General features: G+C 42.4%; 1 protein-coding gene across 1 annotated transcript in view; it reads left to right on the top strand.

Moving 5' to 3' along the window:
• The first annotated feature begins 1230 nt into the window (after positions 1-1230).
• Positions 1231-21667, top strand: part of RAP1A (RAP1A, member of RAS oncogene family) — a 29005-nt gene continuing 8568 nt past the window's right edge. Inside the window, exons 1-5 of the mRNA XM_018559763.1 lie at positions 1231-1300; positions 10076-10166; positions 11975-12043; positions 15611-15667; positions 18966-19106. Of these exons, the coding sequence (XP_018415265.1) occupies positions 10110-10166; positions 11975-12043; positions 15611-15667; positions 18966-19106 (324 nt within the window). The 5' untranslated portion in view covers positions 1231-1300; positions 10076-10109. The remainder of the gene's footprint in view (positions 1301-10075; positions 10167-11974; positions 12044-15610; positions 15668-18965; positions 19107-21667) is intronic.

Below are 21667 nucleotides of genomic sequence, written 5' to 3'. Positions count from 1 at the left end.
CAGACCGTAAAGGGGAAAAAAAATAAAAATAATCATTGGGGGGAAAGAAATAAGAACCCAGAAGCGCTCTGCTTTGGGCACTTTTGGGTGCAGAGCCGTCAGTTGCTGCTAAAGTAGAAAAGGAACAAATCGGCAAATGAATGTGCTCAATCGTCTGTGCGACACTTGTCTGGTATTGATGCATGTACTCCTGCGTCAGTAGAGTTAAGGTTAACTCTTAAGTTTTTGACCTGTGAAGGCTTAAGTGCCGCCTATGACCAGTTTTGAATATTGTCGTTTGACATTATATCGTGGATCTACAAAGTTTGGTGTCTATTTGCTCAACTCTGACTACTTTATATTTTTTATTGGATTAGTTTAGATTTTATTGTGTTTGTGTGCACGGAAACCACTTGTATTTTTTTTTTTTTTTACTGAAAATGTCGATTTTTTTTTTTATATACAGTTGCTGTAATAATGTGTGACAAAAAAAATTGCAACAATCATGTTTTTTTTTTCTATAATGATTTTGGGGGTTTTAAGCATGTGCATTTTAGCGTGTCAAAAATGGTTCTGGTTGTGAAAGGGTTAATGATCTTAACATACAGGTATCTACAGGATGCTACACCTTACAACCATTGCACGACCTTCATTGTGCGATGGTTGTAAGGTCATTAAAATTTTGTACGACCGGTCCATCTTGGACAGGCAGATCGTACTTGCGATCATCGCAAGCCCGCCCCGCTGAGGGGAGGGCTTGCCGATGATTGCAATGCTTAGCGGGCAGTGTGCTCTTGCGGCTTTCGTCTTCCGAGCACACTACCAACCTGCTGAAAATCGTATGATTTTCGGCCGGTTTCCCAGTGTGCTAGTAAGACTAAAGTCGTGCGACCGTACAGTAGATGCGATTATCGTACAATCGCGGGAGCACACGCGATTATCGTACGATAATCGCCAGGTGTATGGGCAACTTTTAATGATTTTTTTTTTTTTAATGGATAAAATTGTGATCAATCAAAATTTCCACATTTCCTATTTTGTTTAGTGGTTTAAAAGCATACACATAAAAGATGCATAAACTGTTTGAAAGGCTGGGTGTTTGTTTTGTATGGTAACATTAAAATATATTAGGAGGAATTTATTGATCTGAGAGGTGCTGGTTTTGTTTTAACATACAGTTAAAAACTTTCAGAGTAAATAAAATAATCAAACTGTATTTTATTTTCTAAGTAAAATGTTTCTTTTGTTCTTTTGTAGGCCAGATATAATCTATCGTTGTTTTGATTTCGGGTGAACGCTGTTTACATGCTGAGGATAGCAGGTATGTGTTCTGTGGTCAATCCAGGAAATGGTTAAATGGTCCAGCTGTGTATTTTTTTCAACTGTGTTTTCATGTGTAAATGGTTCCCTTTTTTAATGAAGTTGTACAGGGTTTTGTTTAAAAGATGAATCTTTCACTTTTTTAATTGAAGCCATAGTAGAAAATCTGGTAGCTCCTTTTATGGCCAAACGACATTTTAAAGCCATGACCAAGCTAGGAGCAACTACACAATATCTCACAATCCCCAAAAATGTTAAGCTCTTAATCAGCACATGTATAGTGTATATATTAACCTGTTAATCTTTACCAATATGTAATGTGACTTCTCTTTACCCCTGAACTATCCCTGGAATTCAAAGTGAGTGCCTGAAACTTAATAATTTGGTTGAGCCTGATCAAATCAACTTTCTCTCTGGTCACTGCACCTGCAACACAGGCAAGTGCAGTGGGTGAGGACTTTTGTTTTGGGTGGGAAGAGCCTGATAGGGAACTCCTGAGAGACGAGTTCCCCATCACGTCCACCCACCTCCCTTGTGAATGGCAGGAGGCAATGGGTGGATTCCATAGCCAGAAAACATTTCCTTTTGTCAATCAGTAGCTGAGTGGACCTGGTGGGGAACTAGTCCATCGGCATATCCATCAGGCTCCACATACTGTCAGTATCACTGAAAAAAAGGGATTTCTTAATTGTACATTCCTCTCTGAATTCATGATGACACCATCCTTCCTTCTGGAGGGTGACTACTTTTGTTCCTCATGGTCCCTTTGTGTGTTGTAAAGTAGCCACTGCTCCAAGCTTGCTCCTGTGATGATCTACAATGTCATTTTTAGTGAACTAAAAAGATTGTACTCCATCAAAGGAGTGAGCTTGCAGTGGTGACTACTTTACAACACACACAGGGACCATGGGGAACAAAAGTAGCCACCCTCCAGAAGGAAGCACAGTGTCGGCACCAATTCAGAAATGGTTTGAGGATCTATAGCCGAGTGATACACAAAATACATTTTTGTTAGTAGTTAAGGTACTTGAATGTCTGTCTTTTTTAAGATTTACCTCCTTAGTATTACCTTAAAGATTGAAGAAGCATTAGGGCAGTTATTGACTTGAAGATATTTGTGGACAGCCCTAAGGCCCCGTTCCCACTGCGCGATATGCAAATCGCGTGTTTGTCGCGCGATTTGCATATTGCGCGACATCGCGAGATTTGCCGCGCGATGTCGCGTTCAAGCTTGCATTGAGCAAGCTTGAATCGCGGCTAAATCCGCTCCAAAAAGGGTCCTGCTGTAGCGACACACGACCCGCGACAGCAGGACCCTTTGCCCCATTGGATTGCATTGGAGCGCGATATCGCGCGGTAATTTGCCGCGATATCGCGGGAATTACCGCACGATAAATCGCTCAATGTGAACGGGGTCTAATACTACTTTGTTTTTTTTTTCTCCCTGCAGCAAGCAAATAACCCATGGTAAATTTTTAGCTTTAGATCCATGCACGTATAGTGGCCAGAGACATCTGTCTTTGGCCATATTTATTGAGTAGAAACATTCATGACAGGGCTCGACAAATCCCAGGCGCCAGGTCGCCAATGCGGCTAGCAATTGTGTCCTGTCATCTGGGCATTTGTCAGCCCGTTCACCGCACCACGGTGCTGGAGACAAGCGGAGATGAACAGGAGGTATTGCACATGTCACTTCTAAGTGAGGAGCGCTGGAAAGCCCAATTCCCCCCCCCCCCCTCCCTTCTGCCTCAGCTCTACTGTGCCCGTTCTCCTCCATGCTGTGGTCTGTGTCCCCTCCAACACAGTCCTCTGCAGCCGGTGCCCGGGGAGAGACCGCTGTGGCTCTGCATTCCCCATGCCCTCCTGCCTCATGCCTCTGCTGCTGAAAACGTGTCATCTACAAAAAGTTAAAAAAAATTACGTTGATAAAATAAAAATACCCCAAAAACTTCCCCTGCATACGCGAAATGCCCCAGTGAACAAAAGCCTGGCTCAACTTTTTTTTTTTAGCTGGCTCCTGGATTCAAAGACAAATTGTCAAGCCCTGATTTATGGGGACTGAAAGAGACTGATTATTTCTACACTAGTAAACAAATCTATGCTTTGTCTGAGATTTTAAAAACTTGCTTGAATCAGAAATGGATAGTTTTGCATAGCTCGTTGAGCGGAAAAATCTAATGTAGGAGTACAAAGGCATGAAAAATATGCCTTTCTAACAGTAGCCACTTGTTCTCGTAGATCTATAACTTCTCACCAGACAGTTTATTAAGTGGAGGCTTTGGGTGGTGTTAGAATTTATCGGACTTACTATGAGACACAACGTATACAAATTAAAGTGGAACTTCAGCCAACTAGCTATATGCACAGTTGAAAGATTCCTAAGATTTTTAATCCTCTGCATCCAGTCTGGTGGTTACATTTACATGGACAATTTTGTTGACTTAAGCCTTGGGGTATTTAATCTTCTTCTGGATGTCACATGAAAAGGTTTGATCTGCACAGGAGAATTTTAGCGGCTTATTCCCACTACCAAAATAACTAGCAAATAATTAAGTGTAGCAAATGATTGCTACACAAGGCTCCCTATGGAGTAAGCTACTCAAGTAGCAAATAGCATTTTGTAGCAATTAATAGCACATTAATGATGCATTTTGCATTTATATGAGATTGATTGTGGCTACATGCTGATTTGTGTAGCTTTGTTGGTACATGAGCACAGCCACTGCAAGTTTCCCTGAGCTTTCTACCACTATTTTCTGCATTTAATCAATTACACCATATAAATCCATTGACGATCATGTCCAAGACTAACAACCATGTTCTGTGTCACAGTTTTTTGTTAGTTGCAGAGGATTAAAGCTACATGTGACCCTTATACAGTCTCAATAGAAGCAAGAAACATTGCAGCAGAGAGTTCAGGGTGATTCTCATTTCTGTGACTTACACAGATTCCATGATCTGCTCATAACGGTATAGTTGTCTAGCCAAAACAATAATACTTTGCTGATGTTACATTAGCAATTTTTATCTTTTTTTGGATATTTAGCCTGAAATACTTTTTTTTTTTTTTTTCCTTTTAACCATTTGCTGACCGGGGTGTTAAACCCCCTTCCTGGCCAGGCCATTTTTCAGTATTTAACGCTGTGGTATTTTGACTGACATTTATTCAGTCATGCTACACTGTACTGTAATAAATGTTATACCATTTTTTGGGGGGACAGATAGAGCTTTCTTTTGAATTTTGAAAAAACCCTAAGTTATGTTTATAAAACATTTATTATTATTACCCAATTTTTTTTTAAAATATAAAAAGCGGGGTCATGTCGAGTCAATAGACACCAAACATGTCAAGCTTTACAATTGCGTGTGCCCACAAAATCACAAAAAACTACCATACCTAAAATTGGCCATAGGCGATGCTTTAAAAGCTTTTACGATCATCAGTTTAGTGTTACCAGTGATTGATGGGCCTAGAATTATTGCTCTCAACGCCCAACGCATATTTACGTATATAAGTGGGGGGGATGGGGGCAGGGGACTTAAAACTTGTTGGTGTTTTTTTTTTTTTATATACACTTGATTGCTATCACATTGGGGGCTAAAAAGCCCCCAATGTAATAGCTTAAAAAAATGACAGGTCCTCTTAATGGAGAAATCAGGGGTCCCCAAGGCCACCAATGTCAGCTAGGAACCCCCATCAGCTTCTCTGGCTCCCAGCCAGAGAAATGACAGCTATAGGCGGAAGAGATGTAATAGACATCGCTTCCGACTTTAGAGAGAGAGAGAAGGGGGAGAGATCAGTGGTGAGAAATGCTGATCTCTCCTCCTTCGCTCTTCGAGCAGCCGCTGTGCAGGTCCTGTCAGTCCTGGGCACCGCAGGGGGGACAGCGGTGCCCGGAATAACCGGCTGCGGCTAAACAGGAGAGGGGGGGGGGGGCGCCGCCGCACAATTTAAGGGTTATACAAGCGATTGGCCAGCTATAGAGCCGGCCAAATGCTTGTATGAGACAGCCGGTAAAGGCTGTTATCGTTCCCAGCGGATTTCTGCGCGCGCCCGCTAGCGGTAAAAAAAGAAGACGTGGATTTATGTGACCCCGCTGGGAAGGATCCGCCGTCCGCCCGTAATTTTACGATGGGCAGACGGCAAGGGGTTAAAGGTTACAAAAATTGTTTCCATCATCTGGGTGGCCCTCAAGAAATTCACTGTGAATCACAAAACCCCCCTTCATTTGCTGAGACATTCAGGGATTCTACAGCTAATGACCTGAAATACTTTTTTGTTTTATGCCTCCAGAATTCAGAGCTCATTCGATTAATCGAACTTAATAATCGGCTAACTAATCGATTTTGAAAATAATCGTTAGCTGCAGCACTACACTAGACGTGCACTCCTTATTGCTTGTAGCACTGCTTCTCATCTGTTTTGGTCACACCCTTCATCTGTGCACCAGGTTACAGTAAGCATCTCTTGTATAGGGATGGTTGCTGATGCCTGTACTTTGTATTATTGCAAGCTTCAGCACACACAAGGTAGTTTTAGATAGGGTCCATTTGCAAAATAGAGTAATTTCATGAGAAACATACCAAAACACACTACAGGGCCTGCAAAGCTTATTTTAATGCATAGTAAAGATGCATGCTGCATACATTTAAGCACAAAATTGCATGTATGGGTCCTAGTATCGAGTGGAAACTATATCTCTAGTACTCTTAAAATATGTCCCCCAATACAACAAATCACAGATGAATTTTATTTGTCTGGTAATAGCTTGGGAAAGGCAATGGGCACCGAATTTACATGGCATAGTTACTTAATGAATAAAGAAGACAGAATAAACATAAGAGTGAAGATGTTTATTGCTGGCTGTGTAATTCTCCTTATTTGTCAGGGAGAAATGGCAGAGGGAAGAAGTATCTGAAGTTACAGGAGGAGTTCAGACAGATTGCCATAAAAAGGCAGAATTCTGCACAACGGGGACATAGATTAATTACTTGGAACAGCATTGCAACTTGGCACAGAAACCCATGGGTCCTCCGAGATATCCTGGAAAGATATATATATATATATATTTCGACATCTAAATAAAACACACTTTGCTGGTTTGGTTTATTTTAGAATGCACCGCGCAACATTTACTATGTGTATTTTATTTTCACATTTTGAAAAGTTGAACTGTAAATGTAATGTCTGATAAGCTCGCATTACTCCTTAATTTTCTCTATTGCATGTAGCAAGATATACATGTAGTGATCTCTGATGCTATTACCATATCTGAATGCACTCTTCTCTTCTGGGAGTTTTGCTCACTTATTGGCATAAATTAATTCCTGTGCACACTTATGGAAGTGGTGTGTGTGGATTTTAGCGGGTGACGCATGGCTGGGTCCCAGAAATAATGCCGAATTTGTCCTGTCAGCCTAAGGATTTCATATTTTGCCATAAAAAAGGTGCTCAGAAGAAAACATTCTGCTCACTCCACTCCAGTAGAAGAAACCTGATTTACTTCACTAGAGAAACTGTCTCTTCCATCTTACATTATCTGGTTGCTTAACCAAATACTTGGGCTGATTTATAAATCTTCCACCCAGTATATCGCTGGGCAAATGCCGCTCACACAAGTGCCACTAGATGGCTCTGAGGAGCATTGGATTTTTCTCTGCTCCTCGGCACCATCTAGTGGCACCAGTGCCATGTGAAGGACTCGGGCTCTGCTATACATTGGGCAGAGGATTTATAAGTCGGACTCTAGTTGTTTTATACCGTGATCCTTACTGAAAGTTTAGAGAAGTGTATCTAAAGCCAAACTTTTTTTTTTGTACGAAAACGCCACTAATCCATCATGGGGTGTTTTTTTTTTTTTTTCATACGATTCAAAAAAGTTTTCCAGCCTGATCTCTTCAAGAAATCTCAAGCGGGACTACAGTAAAAAAAAAAAAATTAAAATAGTTGGTGTCCCATCAACTGATTATTGTTCAAAAGACCATTTGTTGACTATTTCTGAATGATCGATACACTGAAGAAAATAATTTACTTGATCCCCTTGTGCAAGTATACAATCTTGTCCCTAACGTCCTTTGACAGCTCTTTGGTCTTGCCCATGGTGGTTAGGTTGGAATGGAAGAAAGAGATTTGGTGTACAGGTGTGTTTTATATACATAATGAGTTGTTAAGAGCACCTTCTTAAACTGACAGGACTAATCTGTGTACCACACAGCCAGTCTGTGGGAGCCAGAATTCTTGTAAAGGTGCCCATACAGCATTGCGGTCATCGGAACCCCGACCCTCAGCGGGGCAGACTTTCGATGATCGCAAGTACGATCTGCCTGTCCAAGATAGGCAGATTGTACGAGCTTTTAATAAGCTTACGACCATCGCAAGACAAAGTCTTGCGATGGTCGTAAGGTGTATGGGCACCTTTAGTTGGTAGAGGATCAAAAACTTTTTTTACTCACTGAACTGCAACTCAATTTATAACATTTGTATCGCATATTGTTTCTGGATTTTTGGTTGATATTCTGTCTCTATCATTTAAACCATTATAGACCTTTCATTTCTTTGTAAGTTGGCAACCTTACAAAATCTGCAGGGGATCAAATAATTATTTGCCACACTGTAGGTGTATGGGCACCTTAAGTGAGGCCTGAGAGTGCAAAAGGAAATAATCAAGAAAGATATATGAATGGTGTGATTTCTGAGTTTTTAAAAATGAAGGCTGTCATCTTGAGTCAGTGTCTAAAACAGGCATGTGCGTATTAGTTAACCATTCAATTCAACAAAAATACTCCCATAAGATTACATGTGTGCGCCCGCGATTTTGCAGAAAACGACCACACCCAACATTGGCCATAGGCGACGCTTTAAACGCTTTTACTGCTCATCAGTTTAGTGTTCTCAGTAATTAAAGGCCCTAAAATGATTGCTCTCATTCCAACGTTCACGGCGATATGTAAAATGTGCGGCGCAATCATCGCTTTCACACATAGGCACACCCGACTATGTGGGAGAGTGGGGGACTTTAAAAATGTTTTTGTGTTTTTTTTACTTTTTTTTTTATTTATTTGTGACGCACACCTGCAACTACTACAAGCGATCGGGAGTCTCTAGAGACGCCTGATCGATTGAATGTAAACATCCATCGCTAGCTGTTTACATTCCTAACAGTTTCCCCACGTGCTTGCTGAGCGCCGCACACAAGCTGGGGAGGGGCATGATGTCTGGGGGAGGGGCAGGGCGTCTTAAGGTGCCCTCCCGCTCCTATAAGGGCCCCATCCGGCTGTTCAGGAACGGCCATGGATGGCAAGTGATCAAATACTTGATTTTTCTGTGTTTTTATCTTGCTGAAAGCCGAGTGTTTGCAAATTGAATGTTTGCTTCCTCCAGTGGCTAATTTAGAAATAGCTATCTAAGTCGGGATCCGCTCCAGCTGCGGCGTCTCAGTATACCGTGAGCTGTAGCTCTGGGTATACTGAGCTTAGGGTAACGGGAGGACGCTAGTTTGTGTCCTCCCGTTACCCTAAGGAGAACTATGGGGAAAAACACTGACCCCATAGTTCTCCTCTAATACAATATGAAAATATGGAGGAGCCAGCATTTGAAAAAAGGGAAATCGCATCAAATATTACTTCAAGGTGCCTTATTGCAGTGTTGAAACAAAATATGTGCTCAGTGATAATTATTGGTTGGCTACCAACACTTGCCTCCTCAGCCTTTTTTATTTTTTTGTTTTTATATCCCACTCCCATCTCTTTTTTTTTTTTTATTTGTAAAACCCTTAAAATACATTTTAGTCTTGGTATACAGTCATACCCTGCTACAAAAAAAACCCTATGATTTACTATGAGGCCCATGTTCTTATATAATGGTCCAGTATTTCGAAAGGAATCTATGTCCGGTGGATTAGTCAACTGTGGGTATATTTGTTGGTCCTAAAGGTTGTTTGTTGTTGTGTTTTTTTTTTTTTTTTTTCCTTTTCCAGTAGTGACTTAAAATTAGAGAAGGTCAGAGGGCTCTATCAAGCTTTTCTTATTTGCTTCCTATGTTCTTTTCAGGGAACTTTCCCTGGGCGGAGACAGCCAGCGCTGTCACAGGAGGCCGGCGGTGCAGGGGAGGTGTCGGCTGTCAGAGCTCTCCTCCCCGCACTGCTCGCTCAGCCTCCTGTTACAGCGTGTCAGGAAGGAGAGCGGTACAAACAGTGATCGCTGAGTGTTTGTAAATAATTTAGGACATAGTATGGTTACTATATCCTCAAATATGAGTCAATGGGAAGTGTTCTACATCACTTCCTGTTCATTTATAATTGTGGATATAGTAAACACACTATGTTCTCATGTTATGAATGAACAGGAACACTCAGTATAGAGGCTTCCTGTTCATATATAACAAGGGCTGCAGAAAGATTGAGGACTTTGTGTTCGCAATCTCTCTTTCCATTTTAAAAGGGAAATATCAGGGGGTCTGTTTAGACAGCTGATATTTCCCAAAGCCCCTAAAAGTAAAGTAAAAAATACAAATATTTAATAAAAATATTTTTTTTTGTAACAACAGTCAGGCAAAAACCGAAAATTGTATTTTTTCTGACATTTTTTTTCATTCGTGTTTCGTTTTTAAAAATGTTTCATTTCGCTGCAACACTAGTAGGAAGTTTGCAGAATCTCTCCAACAGGGACACAATACAAACCTGAAATGTGATATCCCTTTACTGCATTATCCAAACATTTAAAACATTGTTTGGTGTTCCACTCTAAATGTAACTAATGAACCTTTTTTCTCTTACAGTTTCCTTTTAGAATTTGACAAACAGATTACCATCATGCGCGAGTACAAACTCGTGGTTCTCGGTTCTGGAGGTGTTGGAAAGTCTGCACTGGTAAGCTGTTGTGAGATATATTTATTTAATAAATGCAAAAACAATTTTGGGTTATCTTTTACAACAGTTTGTAGTCCTCAAAGCATAAGACCACTTAGCTACATTTGGTGCTTTGGGTTGAGGCATCAGCCTAAGCACATTCTGAACCTGTGCTTCCCCTTTGTCTGCTAGTTATTTTCTTTTTAGATGTATGTGGGTCCAGTCAACACTAATTCTAGGTGGAATAAGACCATGTTTACACGTTTCATCATTCCACTTTACCAACCGGTGCATAGTTCAGTGCCCTTGTAATATATTACCTATTGCTGTCATAAGATTAAAGAAAAGGTTTTTTTTTTTTTTTGTTAGTATTTTCTTTCAGCTTTGGATAGATTGTGGAAGGGTTAGAACCCCTGTCAGGTTTTTTTTTTTTTTGCTCTGTGTCCCTACTGGGGAGATTCACCCTCACTTTAAATGCCCATTGTCTCCAGAAATGAAAGTGATGTGAAATCTAAAATATTTAAGCTGCCATAAGACCAGGAGATGAGAAAAAGTCTTCCAGTAGGGAAACCTGTTCTGATGCCAACTAGGCTAACCCCCTCACTTTGGAGAGCTCTTTACTTCCTGCTTTTTGGTTACAGGAAGTGAAGACGAATCTTCCTGATGCGACATATCACAAATGTGTTGTGTGTTATTTAATTTTGAAGGGCCAGTCAAAGCATCACACTACAGTAGACCATAACATGGACATGCAGCATTTTTTCCAATGCAATACACCACAATGTATGATGCATGATGAGTGCGTTCTCAAGACATGTGAATTAGAGCTGAGTTTTGTGCGTGATTCAAAAAAAATTGTTGTAATATGCGATATTCATATCACAGCACACCCTTAAGGAATGCTTGTCATGTTATGTGGGTGTTATTTGTGCAGTGAGTACGCTCCTTGCTTGCTTTCCAGGAGAGAGCGGTCATAGTATGCAGCGTAGTTCAGCTGAGGAGGGTCTGGGATATGACAAGTGAAATCTGACTTGCTTAGTATTGATTTAAGGTGCTGCTATTAGTGTGCGAGACTTCATATTGTTCCAGCTATGTTTGACACCCTGTAACCAGACTATTTCATCAAAAATATTCCCATACAGCAGGGGTGGCCAAACTCCGGCACTCCAGCTGTGATGAAACTACAAATCTCATGAAGCATCTCTCTCAGGGAGTCGTGGCTGTGAGAATCTTGCAAGGCCTCATGGGATTCGTAGTTCGACCACAGCTGGAGGGCCGCAGTTTGGCCATCCCTGCCATACAGGCTGCTGATGGACGCCACCATCTTGGATGTGATGTCAGCAGCCCCAGCAGATTCAGACCTATTACTCAAGTGACCATTTATAAATCTTACATGACTGCTGTAAAATGTCCCTAAATATTTTTAAGATTAGTAATGTTCATTGCCACCAATAAACATCTTTTTTTTTTTTTTTTTTTACCTTTTTATAGCCTAACCTATGACAAAAAAGTTTTGAATCTGAATTTTTTTTTAATCAGTTGCACCGGTTTTTACTTTTGTTTTGTTTGGTTACCTGGCCATGTTGGTTGCCCCTTGTTTCAATAGTTTGTCACTAACCCAGAACAAGTACACAGTTAAGAACTTCTCATTTTTATGTGTCCCTTGTTCTAGCTTGTGATTTTGAAAGTACTAAAGCCAGTGGGTCAGAAAGAGATCAGCAGTGGCAGCCCGCTATATTTTTCTCTAGAAAAGTTTACTTTAAATATTTGGTATTTTAATTTCATGGACTATTGCTTGGATTTGCTAATATTTGCTGTTTGTCTTCCAGACAGTGCAGTTTGTTCAGGGAATTTTTGTGGAAAAATATGATCCCACTATAGAGGATTCCTACAGAAAGGTATGTTGATGAGACTGTATGTCCTTTATGTTTAGTACTTAAAATAATATTAAACTTTCAAGCTTTTTTTCAGGAATGAATCCAGATCAAACAAATATATATTGCCCAGGAAAGCATTGCTTTACATTTTTGGCCAAACGCTTACGTCGGGTTCACACCTGCGTGTAGCGGGAACGCGCACCTCGTTGGCGCGCTTTCATGCTACTTTCACACATTTGTGTGCCACGTTTGCCGCACTTCCTCATTGATTTCACGGGGTTCATTTACGCGCAGTGAATGCGTCAAAAAAGCTCCTATAGTATTTTCCGCCACACACGTTCCATGTTTTTTGCTTCAGCCTTTGTCACCGTAAAGAGTCGGCACCAGTGCTCAGTGGACCGGCTGATTCTGCAGGAAACAAACTTTTAAACATCAAGAAACAGCATCCATTGTAAGTGATTTCATCAGCATTTGAAAGAACTCAATCCTTTTGACTTTATCACTTCAAAGTTCTCATACCCAATACTGTGTTCCATTTCAATATTTTTCCACATATACATTTTACTAGTCTCATTAAATATACTTTCTTGTGTATTAAAGGAGCACTATGGGGTTAAGGCTTTTCCACATAGTTCTCCTTAGTGTAACGGGAGGACACAAGCTAGTGTCCTCCCGTCACCCTAGGCTCAGTATACCGCGAGCTGTAGCTCACAGTAGACTGAGACGCCGCAGTATACCGAGAGCTGCTGCTTGCGGTTTACTGAGACCCCTCAGCTGAATCGGATCCCGACAAGTGTGACGGGATCCGCCCAGCTGCGAGACTGACAGCTGGCTCTGCCTATCTAGAGGCTGAGCCAGCTGTACCCGCTCCCTCCCCCGTCCGTTACGCCAGCCAGCGCTGGCAGAGCGGGGAGAGGGGAATCCAGCCCCTCCCCCTGTCACGGCAGAGAGCCGTCACAGGATCGAGAGGTGAGCGAACCCGGTATGTGTTCGCTCACCTCCCGATCTACTGAGCCGACCTGTGACAGTCTCATTGTCACAGGTCGGCTAGAACCATGAGGTGAGTGAAAAGCACTCACCTCATAGTTCTTATTCATAACGTGTTATGAATTTCAGTATCTGTGCATACCATGAGTATGAGCATGTTAGACTGCCTACAAAGCAACCAATTTTTGTGGCTCAAGAGGTGGTTAGGGATATCATCTGTGTCCCTTCTACCTGCACTGGTAATGCTACACTTCAGGAACTTGGCTTGATTCAGTAAGGCATCATGGTTAGGATGTGTTGAGGATCTCAGTATGGGAGACATCTGAGTTCTTTCGTATATCTAAACCAACCGTCTACACGGTAACTGATGACAGTCTCAATAAGGCGTTCTTGGTCGCTGTGTAGGTCTGAGGTTCAGTATTATCATCTTTGTATAGTTATGTAACTATGCTTTCTACAGGATAACGGTGTTCTGCTTTGGTGAAGGCTTTACCAGTTATGATGGGGTTACGAAGCTCAGCCTTGGTATGTTCATCCAAGTTATACTCTGTGCATGGTTATAGCCACATGTTAGTCACTGCTGTGTGGATATAATTACGGAGTCCTACGGGCTTTCCTAGAAACTCCGTTGAACTAATTGAAGCATGTTCTTTAAAATTATTGCATTCAGAACGGCTTTGCTAGTAGCCGTGGTTTAGCGAAATGTACACTTTGCCGATTTGGGTCCCTATATGTACAGGGAAAACTTGTATTAAAACCAGTCCCGGTTTTTCCTAGGGCAATAGTGAAATTTGTCTTGGAACGCATGGTATGGCAGTTCCTTCCTTTTTTGTACCAGTACATCAGTTATGGTAGAAGCAGCCTTACTAGGCGCGGACGTTCGCTTGGCCTCTTTATGGGCTAAGTGTGCAGTGGCTACACCAGAGCAGGGCTAACTGGTCCAGGCTTGACGTTGTCAAATACTGTAGAGTTGACTTAACGGTCAACCAAGATCAGGCTTTCACTGCGCAGAACGAGCTGAGGGCCCCGTCAGCGCGCCTCTGCGTTCCTATGCCGCTCAGCCACGTCACTGAGGTGGGTGGGCCAGTAAATGTAATTGACAGCCGGCTCGAGGGAGCTGTCAACTACAAGCAAACAGGTCGACTCGCGTGCCAGCTGTCAAGGTCTCACGTGCCAGGCTGGGCACGCGTGCCGGGGGTTGCCGACCCCTGTACTAAGGAGAGTGGACGCATTTTCTTCAGCTCTGCTGTTCTCTCTTTGTTTAGTATATGTATAGAATACTGAAATCCTGGAAGTCTCTCCAGTTAGCCAACGGATTCAGGTTTTCCCAGTTTTTGGTGGTGTTCTCACTGACTGCCCTTGGGTCTTGTGTGAAGCATTCTTTTCATAAAGCACAGAGCTGACTGAAAACCGTAATTGGATACTAAAGGAACAGTGGCTTACAGTACCATTCGTACTAGTGTTCATACGAATAATCTCATCAGAACATCCGATTTATGCCATAGGGACTTGATGCATGTTTGCAATTCCCTTTTAATTTTAATTTGATTTTTGAATGATAAGAGTTTTCAAAAGGAAAACCACATTCACTGTCTGCAGTTAGCCAAACGAGCGAGGGGTCTGCAACATACAAAACTTGGTCTACATTATTCTTATTCTCCAGGTCCTCTACTTTCAAAAAAAAGCGTGCAATTTGTGCGTTTTTTCTTTTTTCACACATGGTAAAATTACATGCTTGAAAATGTGCATAAAGGCTTATAACACATGGCTTTTTAAAAACTGTATTTACAGAAAACATCTATACCTCTGGTAACGAATATGGGAATGCAATATATACTCGCCTCCAGGACTCCTCTAGAGTCTCTCCCATCCTCTGGAACTCTTTACCCCAACCTGTCCATCTATCTCCCACCCTGACTGTCTTTAGGCGTTCCCTGAAGACTCTTCTCTTCAGGGAAGCCTATCCCACCTCAACCTAACCACTGAACCATCACATTCTCAAACAATTCATCCCCACACAGCTACCTCCTCATGTATCATTTCCCCCTCCTCTTTCAGATTGTAAGCCCTCAGGGGCAGGGCCCTCCTTACCATCCTGTCTTGAATTGTATTGTAATTGTAATGTCTTCCTTACATTGTAAACGCTGCGCAAACTGTTGGCGCTATATAAATACTATGTAATAATACATAAAGTATAGTAAATGATATATTCTATAATGTAATGTTTATTTAAGACCACTGCCTTGAAGCTATGTGTGGGATTTTTTTTGTTTCAATCAGGGATCTCTTAGAGCAGTTGGGCTTTGTATAATGTTGATTGTCGCCTCTCCAAATATACGTGTGTGTGTGTTTGTGTCTCTGAACATGTTTTAGAGTGTAAATGAAAACCATAGCACTCAGATTAAACCGATTCAAACACAGGGACAACATACAAATTCCAGAGCTCGGAGGAAAGTGTGCCAATTCAGGTGCTTTATTTAAATATGTTTTAAAAGAAAAAATACATGGAGAAATGAGCAAGAAAACTTTATTCTATCCAAACATGCTTTATTATGTTTTTGTTTTTTTGCCTTTTAAAACGTTTCACCTTTTATTTTACAGCAAGTAGAAGTAGAAGGACAGCAATGCATGCTTGAAATTCTTGATACTGCTGGAACCGTGAGTAACCTCCACCTTTTACTTATGTTTTAATACTTGCCTTATTAACATACCGTGTTTTGCACTCCATAAGGCGCAACGGACCATAGAAACCGTTACAGAAGCTGCAGTTAGTGACAGGTGGCACTGTGACTATCACCGCCGCCGCTCGGTTTTAATACAAGTGATCTATTCAGATCACAAGCACCGTCTCCCACTGTACATTTAGCTCGGCTTTAGGGGAGAACAAAATAATACCATTAGTTTAGTTAGTGCACTTTTTACTTCTTCCTCGCAAAATGGTTCCTTCCTGTCACCATACTGCCAGTCCCATGCTGTGCTCCTTTTCCATGTGGGGGTCTTTCACAGCACCATCAAGGGCGCCCTCCTCACAGAAAATGTCTGACTTATTGGAGTCCTCAGATAGCAAGGTAAGCAAGCGATAAGCCTCTTCCCATTCAGTGCTGTCCTCTCTCTGCTTTCAGTTTGGTGGCCTTAGGAAGTGGACCTGTCTCATGACCTTTTTCCAAAGCCATTTCGGTCACAGTGCATACTTGGTTATAGTTAGCCACCTGTGCTGGCATTGCCCAAGATCACCGGTCAGGGTTCTTTTAAAAAAAAAATACCTAAACCAGCTTAAACCTTTCCTGTACACTTTCTTCAACAGCCACTCTTGTATGATGGCTTGGATCACCTTAAAAAATTGTTTACTCCAAACAGTTAACACCTCAGTATGAAGAGAGGGCTTATGAAATGGGCTCCTCCTGTTGAAGACCCAGCTATCTTTTGCCTGAAAAAGACTTTGGCAGTCCCTGCAGAACATGTCCCTGTTTTCAAGGACCACATGGACGAGAGGTTAAAAGCCTTATTTGCCCTTGCGGGCCCAGCTGTGCAACAAGCTGTTGCCACCATGGCCATGTGTCAAGCTTTATCTGTATGTGTATGGTCTGAATCTATGGCTAGGGACCCTGTATTGATGATCTGAAGCTTCTCAATCAGTTTCTGCGGGTCCAGACGTTCCATGTGGAGTCTACCCAATCAGTCATCACTAGTCTTGGGCTCAACGGACATCTTGGATGCATATTTGCACATCCCACATTTTCCAGCTCGCCAACAACCTACATTTTGCAGAAGGCACACAACACTTGCAGTTTGCTGCTCTTCCACTTGGCCTGTCTACATCAACTCCAGTTCTTACCAAGGTGCTGGTCCCTGTCCGTGCTCTGCACCACTACCAAGGAATCCCAAAAGATCTCCTTTCAAAAACAGTTGGCACAGACCCTGTCAGCCAATATCTATCAGGTCAGTACAATCTCAGTAGAGCTTTAGATGCTTTGGATTTTAAATCTCCAGAAATCAGCTCTGGTGCTGGAACCCTCTCACCACTTGGAGTACCTGGGCCTAATCTTGGACATGGCCCTGTCCAGAGTATTACTCTCTCAGGGAAATCTCTGTTATGTCTGCTCCCGTGTATGGTAGAAAGCATGAATCGCCAGCACTAAGTAGATAGCGTTCAGATAATAAACGTCCATTTAATCGGACCAGTCGTCGCATATAACGAAATACCAACGTTTTCAGGGCGACACAGGGTCCCTTCATCAGGTCATATCATTGCCCTAATGAAGGGACCCTGTGCGGCCCCGAAACGTTGGCATTTCGTTGTGTGACGTCTTGTCCGATTAAATGGACGTTTATTATCTGAACGCTATCTACTGAGTGCTGGTGATTCCTGCTTTCTACCGTTTATGTGCACCATCCGTGATTATCATTGCGAGCACCACCATTGTGATTTGGGCCAGGAACGCTGTATGGAGTGCAGGGGCACCTAGCGTTTTCTACGTTGCTCCAATGTTTGGACATTGCTGTTCAGGAGTCACCCATCCATCCGCTTTTACATGAAGGTTTTGTGGCCCCTTTGAAGTCTCATGAGCTCAGTTTCACTCCAGAACATTGCAGCTCAACTTTCTGGCTGCATTGGACAACCTTACTTAGTCTCTGGATCACTGCGAGAAAAAGTGTGTACCACAGCGCTCCGCATGAAGGTATTCGTCCACCTCAACATAAAGGTGAGGGGGCTGCCGCCCTCAAGGCCACCAGGAAGTATCCTCACATAACATGTAAAACAAAAGAACAGACGGCGCCCTCCTAGTGTAAAAACGTTTATTAAATATAATTCTCAGAAAAAGCCACTCACATGAAAAGGCAATTTAATGACAAGCAGGTTCGAAAAGAAGACTGACCATCTGACACGTTTCAGGGGAGCAGCCCCCCTTCCTCCAGAGCTAGACCATCACTAGCTATGAGGAAGTGGGGCTGCTTCCCCGAAACGTGTCAGCTGGTCGGTCTTCTTTGGGACCTGCTTGTCATTACATTGCCTCTTCTATGCATCTCCTTGTGAGTAGCTTTCTATGAGAATAGTCTCTGGATCACCCCATTTGCCTGAAGAACAAGACCATGCTTGCCCTGGTGTGGTAGATTTCCAAGCCGGCACTCAAATTGGCAAAATCCTTTTCTCCTGGTCTGGGAGATGCTCACGACAAATGATAGGCTGTTGAACTGGGGAGAAGTCCTGGATAACCTCTCAGTTCAGTAAGGAAAAATCTGTTAGAGCAACACAAACAGAAAAAAAAATCATGTTTCCTTCCTGTCTGGTCAAACTGTTGTCAGCAGGGTAGAAAGTGAGGGGCAAGTTCTCTAAAGCTGCTGAATTGGTCGAAATTTGGGCTGGAGCTAGCCCGGTCTGCACCACCTGTCTCAATAACAGCCAATTTTTCCAATAGACGTTTATCGAAGGAGCCGGGTGGAAAATTATCGGCCTGACAGTGACTGCATCCAATCACGGGCAGTCACTGTTTGGGTATTAAGCAGCTGCAGGTCCCCCTAGCTGTCGAATACAATAGGCGGCAGTGAAGATTACTTGATCCACACTGTTTAGTGTGGATAGACAATCGATTAATTTCTCTAGTTTAGTCACCTGGGCTGAATAAGAAAAGTCTAAAGGCGTATGGATAGCCCAACAGAACCCCAGATAGCTATTTTAAAAACCAAAATAGTGGTTGTAATCCTTCCCCACTCTATTCAAAACTAGAGTAAAATATTTTGGCTTGACATACAATTTAAAGAGAACAAGTCACTTGAGGGAGCTAAAGAACAGGTTTTGTTAAGTGCTGAAGTTTTGGTTATTTTAATTCCGTGTGAAGCTAATAAAAAGCCTGCTGTTTGTAATTGTTACTTATGGTGTACAGATATTTTCATTACAAATGTTTCTTTTTAAATATTTGGTATTATTGAATTAATATTTTTCTTTGTGATCCCCTAGGAGCAATTCACTGCAATGAGAGACTTGTATATGAAGAACGGTCAGGGATTTGCACTAGTATACTCTATAACTGCACAGTCCACATTTAATGACTTGCAAGACTTGAGGGAACAGATTTTACGAGTTAAAGACACAGAAGATGTAAGGAATTTTTTTTTTTCATTTAGTGTGGTTTCAAAATGTTTTTAAAGCCTTTTTCATATATAATTAAGTCTGATTTAACCTGTGTAAGTTTGTTTTTTATTTGTTTTTTGGCTTTTTTTCTTCCTGCCTGTGTTTTAAGATGGCTGCACAGCCACATCTTGATATCCCACTGCCCCGATGTCACACACTGACAACAGCTAGACTATTGTTTAATAAGTGTTCCATTTTTATTAGATTTGTGACTATTCTCACACTCAAAACAGTAGGCCATCATACACTTGGCCAGATGCACATAAAAAAAAAGGAGCTTTTCAGGATGAAATTTGGTCTGCTTTATAAGGAGTAACCACGTGGGCCACTAGAGCATGGTGCCATGTCATCATGTACTGCAACACATTCATGTATAACTATTCAGTAGTCAGAAGATGTAAAACAAAGTGTTAAAATGTCTGATCTTATGGAAGCTGCAACAGTGTGACTATTGTAAACTCTACACATCCAACCTCTTATCAGATCCTGTCCTCAATAGAGTTGTGTCAGAAATAAAGTGAATGTATAAATAAATAACTTTTACAGGATAGGGCAAAAGGTAACTTTTTATCTGTTTTAACTTGAAGTATGTCTAAGCCCTAGAACAAAAAAAATAAATAAGTACCGTTTTTTGCAACGCACGAAGGTCAGCCTTTTTTAATGCATGATTGTGTTAAATTGCATGGGCAGTAACGCGGTGGGAAACCTGGCCCAACTGGGGGGTGCCATTAGAAAATAATGGCACCACCAGGGCGATCAGCAGTGGTGGGTGATTGCGTGACCGCACGGCCATCTGCACAGTTTTGTATTTGATTGCTGCGTGGTCACGGATCGCCCAGGTGTGAGCATAGCCCAGCAGTTCTCAACCGGTGGGTCGTGACCCAAAAGTGGGTCACAACCCACAGTTGAGGTGGTCCCCACGTGCCTTGTGCTGTGCTAGGTAAGAGGCTCCTTAGCCTCCTCCTAGCGCAACAGTTTCCGTTCTCCTAGATGGTGCAGCGGCGGCTGGAGAGGATCAGAGAGAGGGGAGCGGGCAGAGGTGAGGAGAGGTGAATGCTTGATCACCAAAGAGCCGCACTGGGGGCCACCAGAGAGTCCCACTACCATCTGCAAGCCCACACAGATACTAGTTTTGGTTCATCCCTAAAAATGTTAGCGTTTGGCGGTCACCACAACTTGGCAAAAGTTACCAAGTGTCCTGGCCCTAGAAAGGTTGAGAAACACTGGCTTAGCCTGAATTAGATTTTTGTGTAGCAATGTCAAAATGTCGTGAACAATCAACAGCTACACTAATTTGTTTGCAGCAGGCCCACAAACTGTTTTCAGCCTAATATGATGTAGACATCTGAACTGAAAAAGAGGAGCAGTAGTACTTCATTACTGTGCAGCAGTACAAAGCAGGGTGCAGTTTGTGTATGTAATAATTTACCACTTATGTAATTACAAAGTAACAATTTATTTTATTTTTTTCCTCTACATTAGCGCAGTGTCTTGAACCTTGATCTTGACATTTACTGGTGCATCCAGCACTGATCTATAGATCGGTGAATGCCAAGATTACCGTATTTTTCGCTCCATAGGACGCACTTTTTTCCCCCCAAAAGGAGGGGGGAAAAGTGCCTGCGTCTTATGGAGCGAATCCCGACGCCCGAGACATGCAGTTTCGGGCGCTGGGCGAGTAGTAGGAGCCACTGCTCGTTTAATACGAGTGATCTAACGAGATCACTCGTGTTAAAGCTGAGCAGCGGCGATCGAGTTCAGCAGCAGGAGCCACTGCTCGTTTAATACGAGTGATCTAATGAGATCACTCGTATTGAAACCGAGCAGCGGCGACGATCGAGATAACCATAGAGCAGACGAAGAATAGACGTTCTTCGCCTGCTCTGTGTCATCACTGAGACCGTGGCGCTGTAATCACAGCGCCACCTGTTTCAGCGGTCACTAACTGCAGCTTCTGTCACAGCTTCTGTCATAGAAGCTGTGACAGAAGCTACAGTCTCGAGTGCTCCATAAGGCGCGCCGGACCTCCCTGCGTCCTATGGCCCGGTGCGTCTTATGGACCGCAAAATACGGTAATTTTTTTACCTCAATATTTAATATCTCAGTCTTACGAGACAACTCCTAAACAAGTTTGTGAGGGGTCACGGCAAAGGCACCAGTGCTGTAGAGGAACTGAATAACCACTCTGAAGCTTTGTAACATTAGAAAGGTTCTGTTTGTATCCCTGGCAAAGCACCAGTGCCAACTCAGAACAGAGCGGGGGAATCCCTGCAGGTAGCAGTGACTGACAGTCACTGCTTTCTGCAGGGAGGTGATTGGAAATTGAGCGAGCGTCGGTATGTGTTCGATCACTTCCCGATCAAAAGAGCTGACCTGTGACAGCTTCTTTTGTCAGGATTGAAGAAAATAGGTCACCAGCACTCCATAAGTTAAAATGAATGAGTCCTTTTAATGGACAATGATGTCACAGAAATCTCACCTGGATTGGATTGATCCTTTGCCTAAATACTCACAACAATTCTGCCGCC

This window comes from Nanorana parkeri, unplaced genomic scaffold, assembly GCF_000935625.1.
Source record: "Nanorana parkeri isolate BGI_ZX_2015 unplaced genomic scaffold, ASM93562v1 scaffold415, whole genome shotgun sequence".
Classification (NCBI taxonomy): Eukaryota; Metazoa; Chordata; class Amphibia; order Anura; family Dicroglossidae; genus Nanorana; species Nanorana parkeri.
This window is presented reverse-complemented; position numbering and strand designations above follow the sequence as displayed.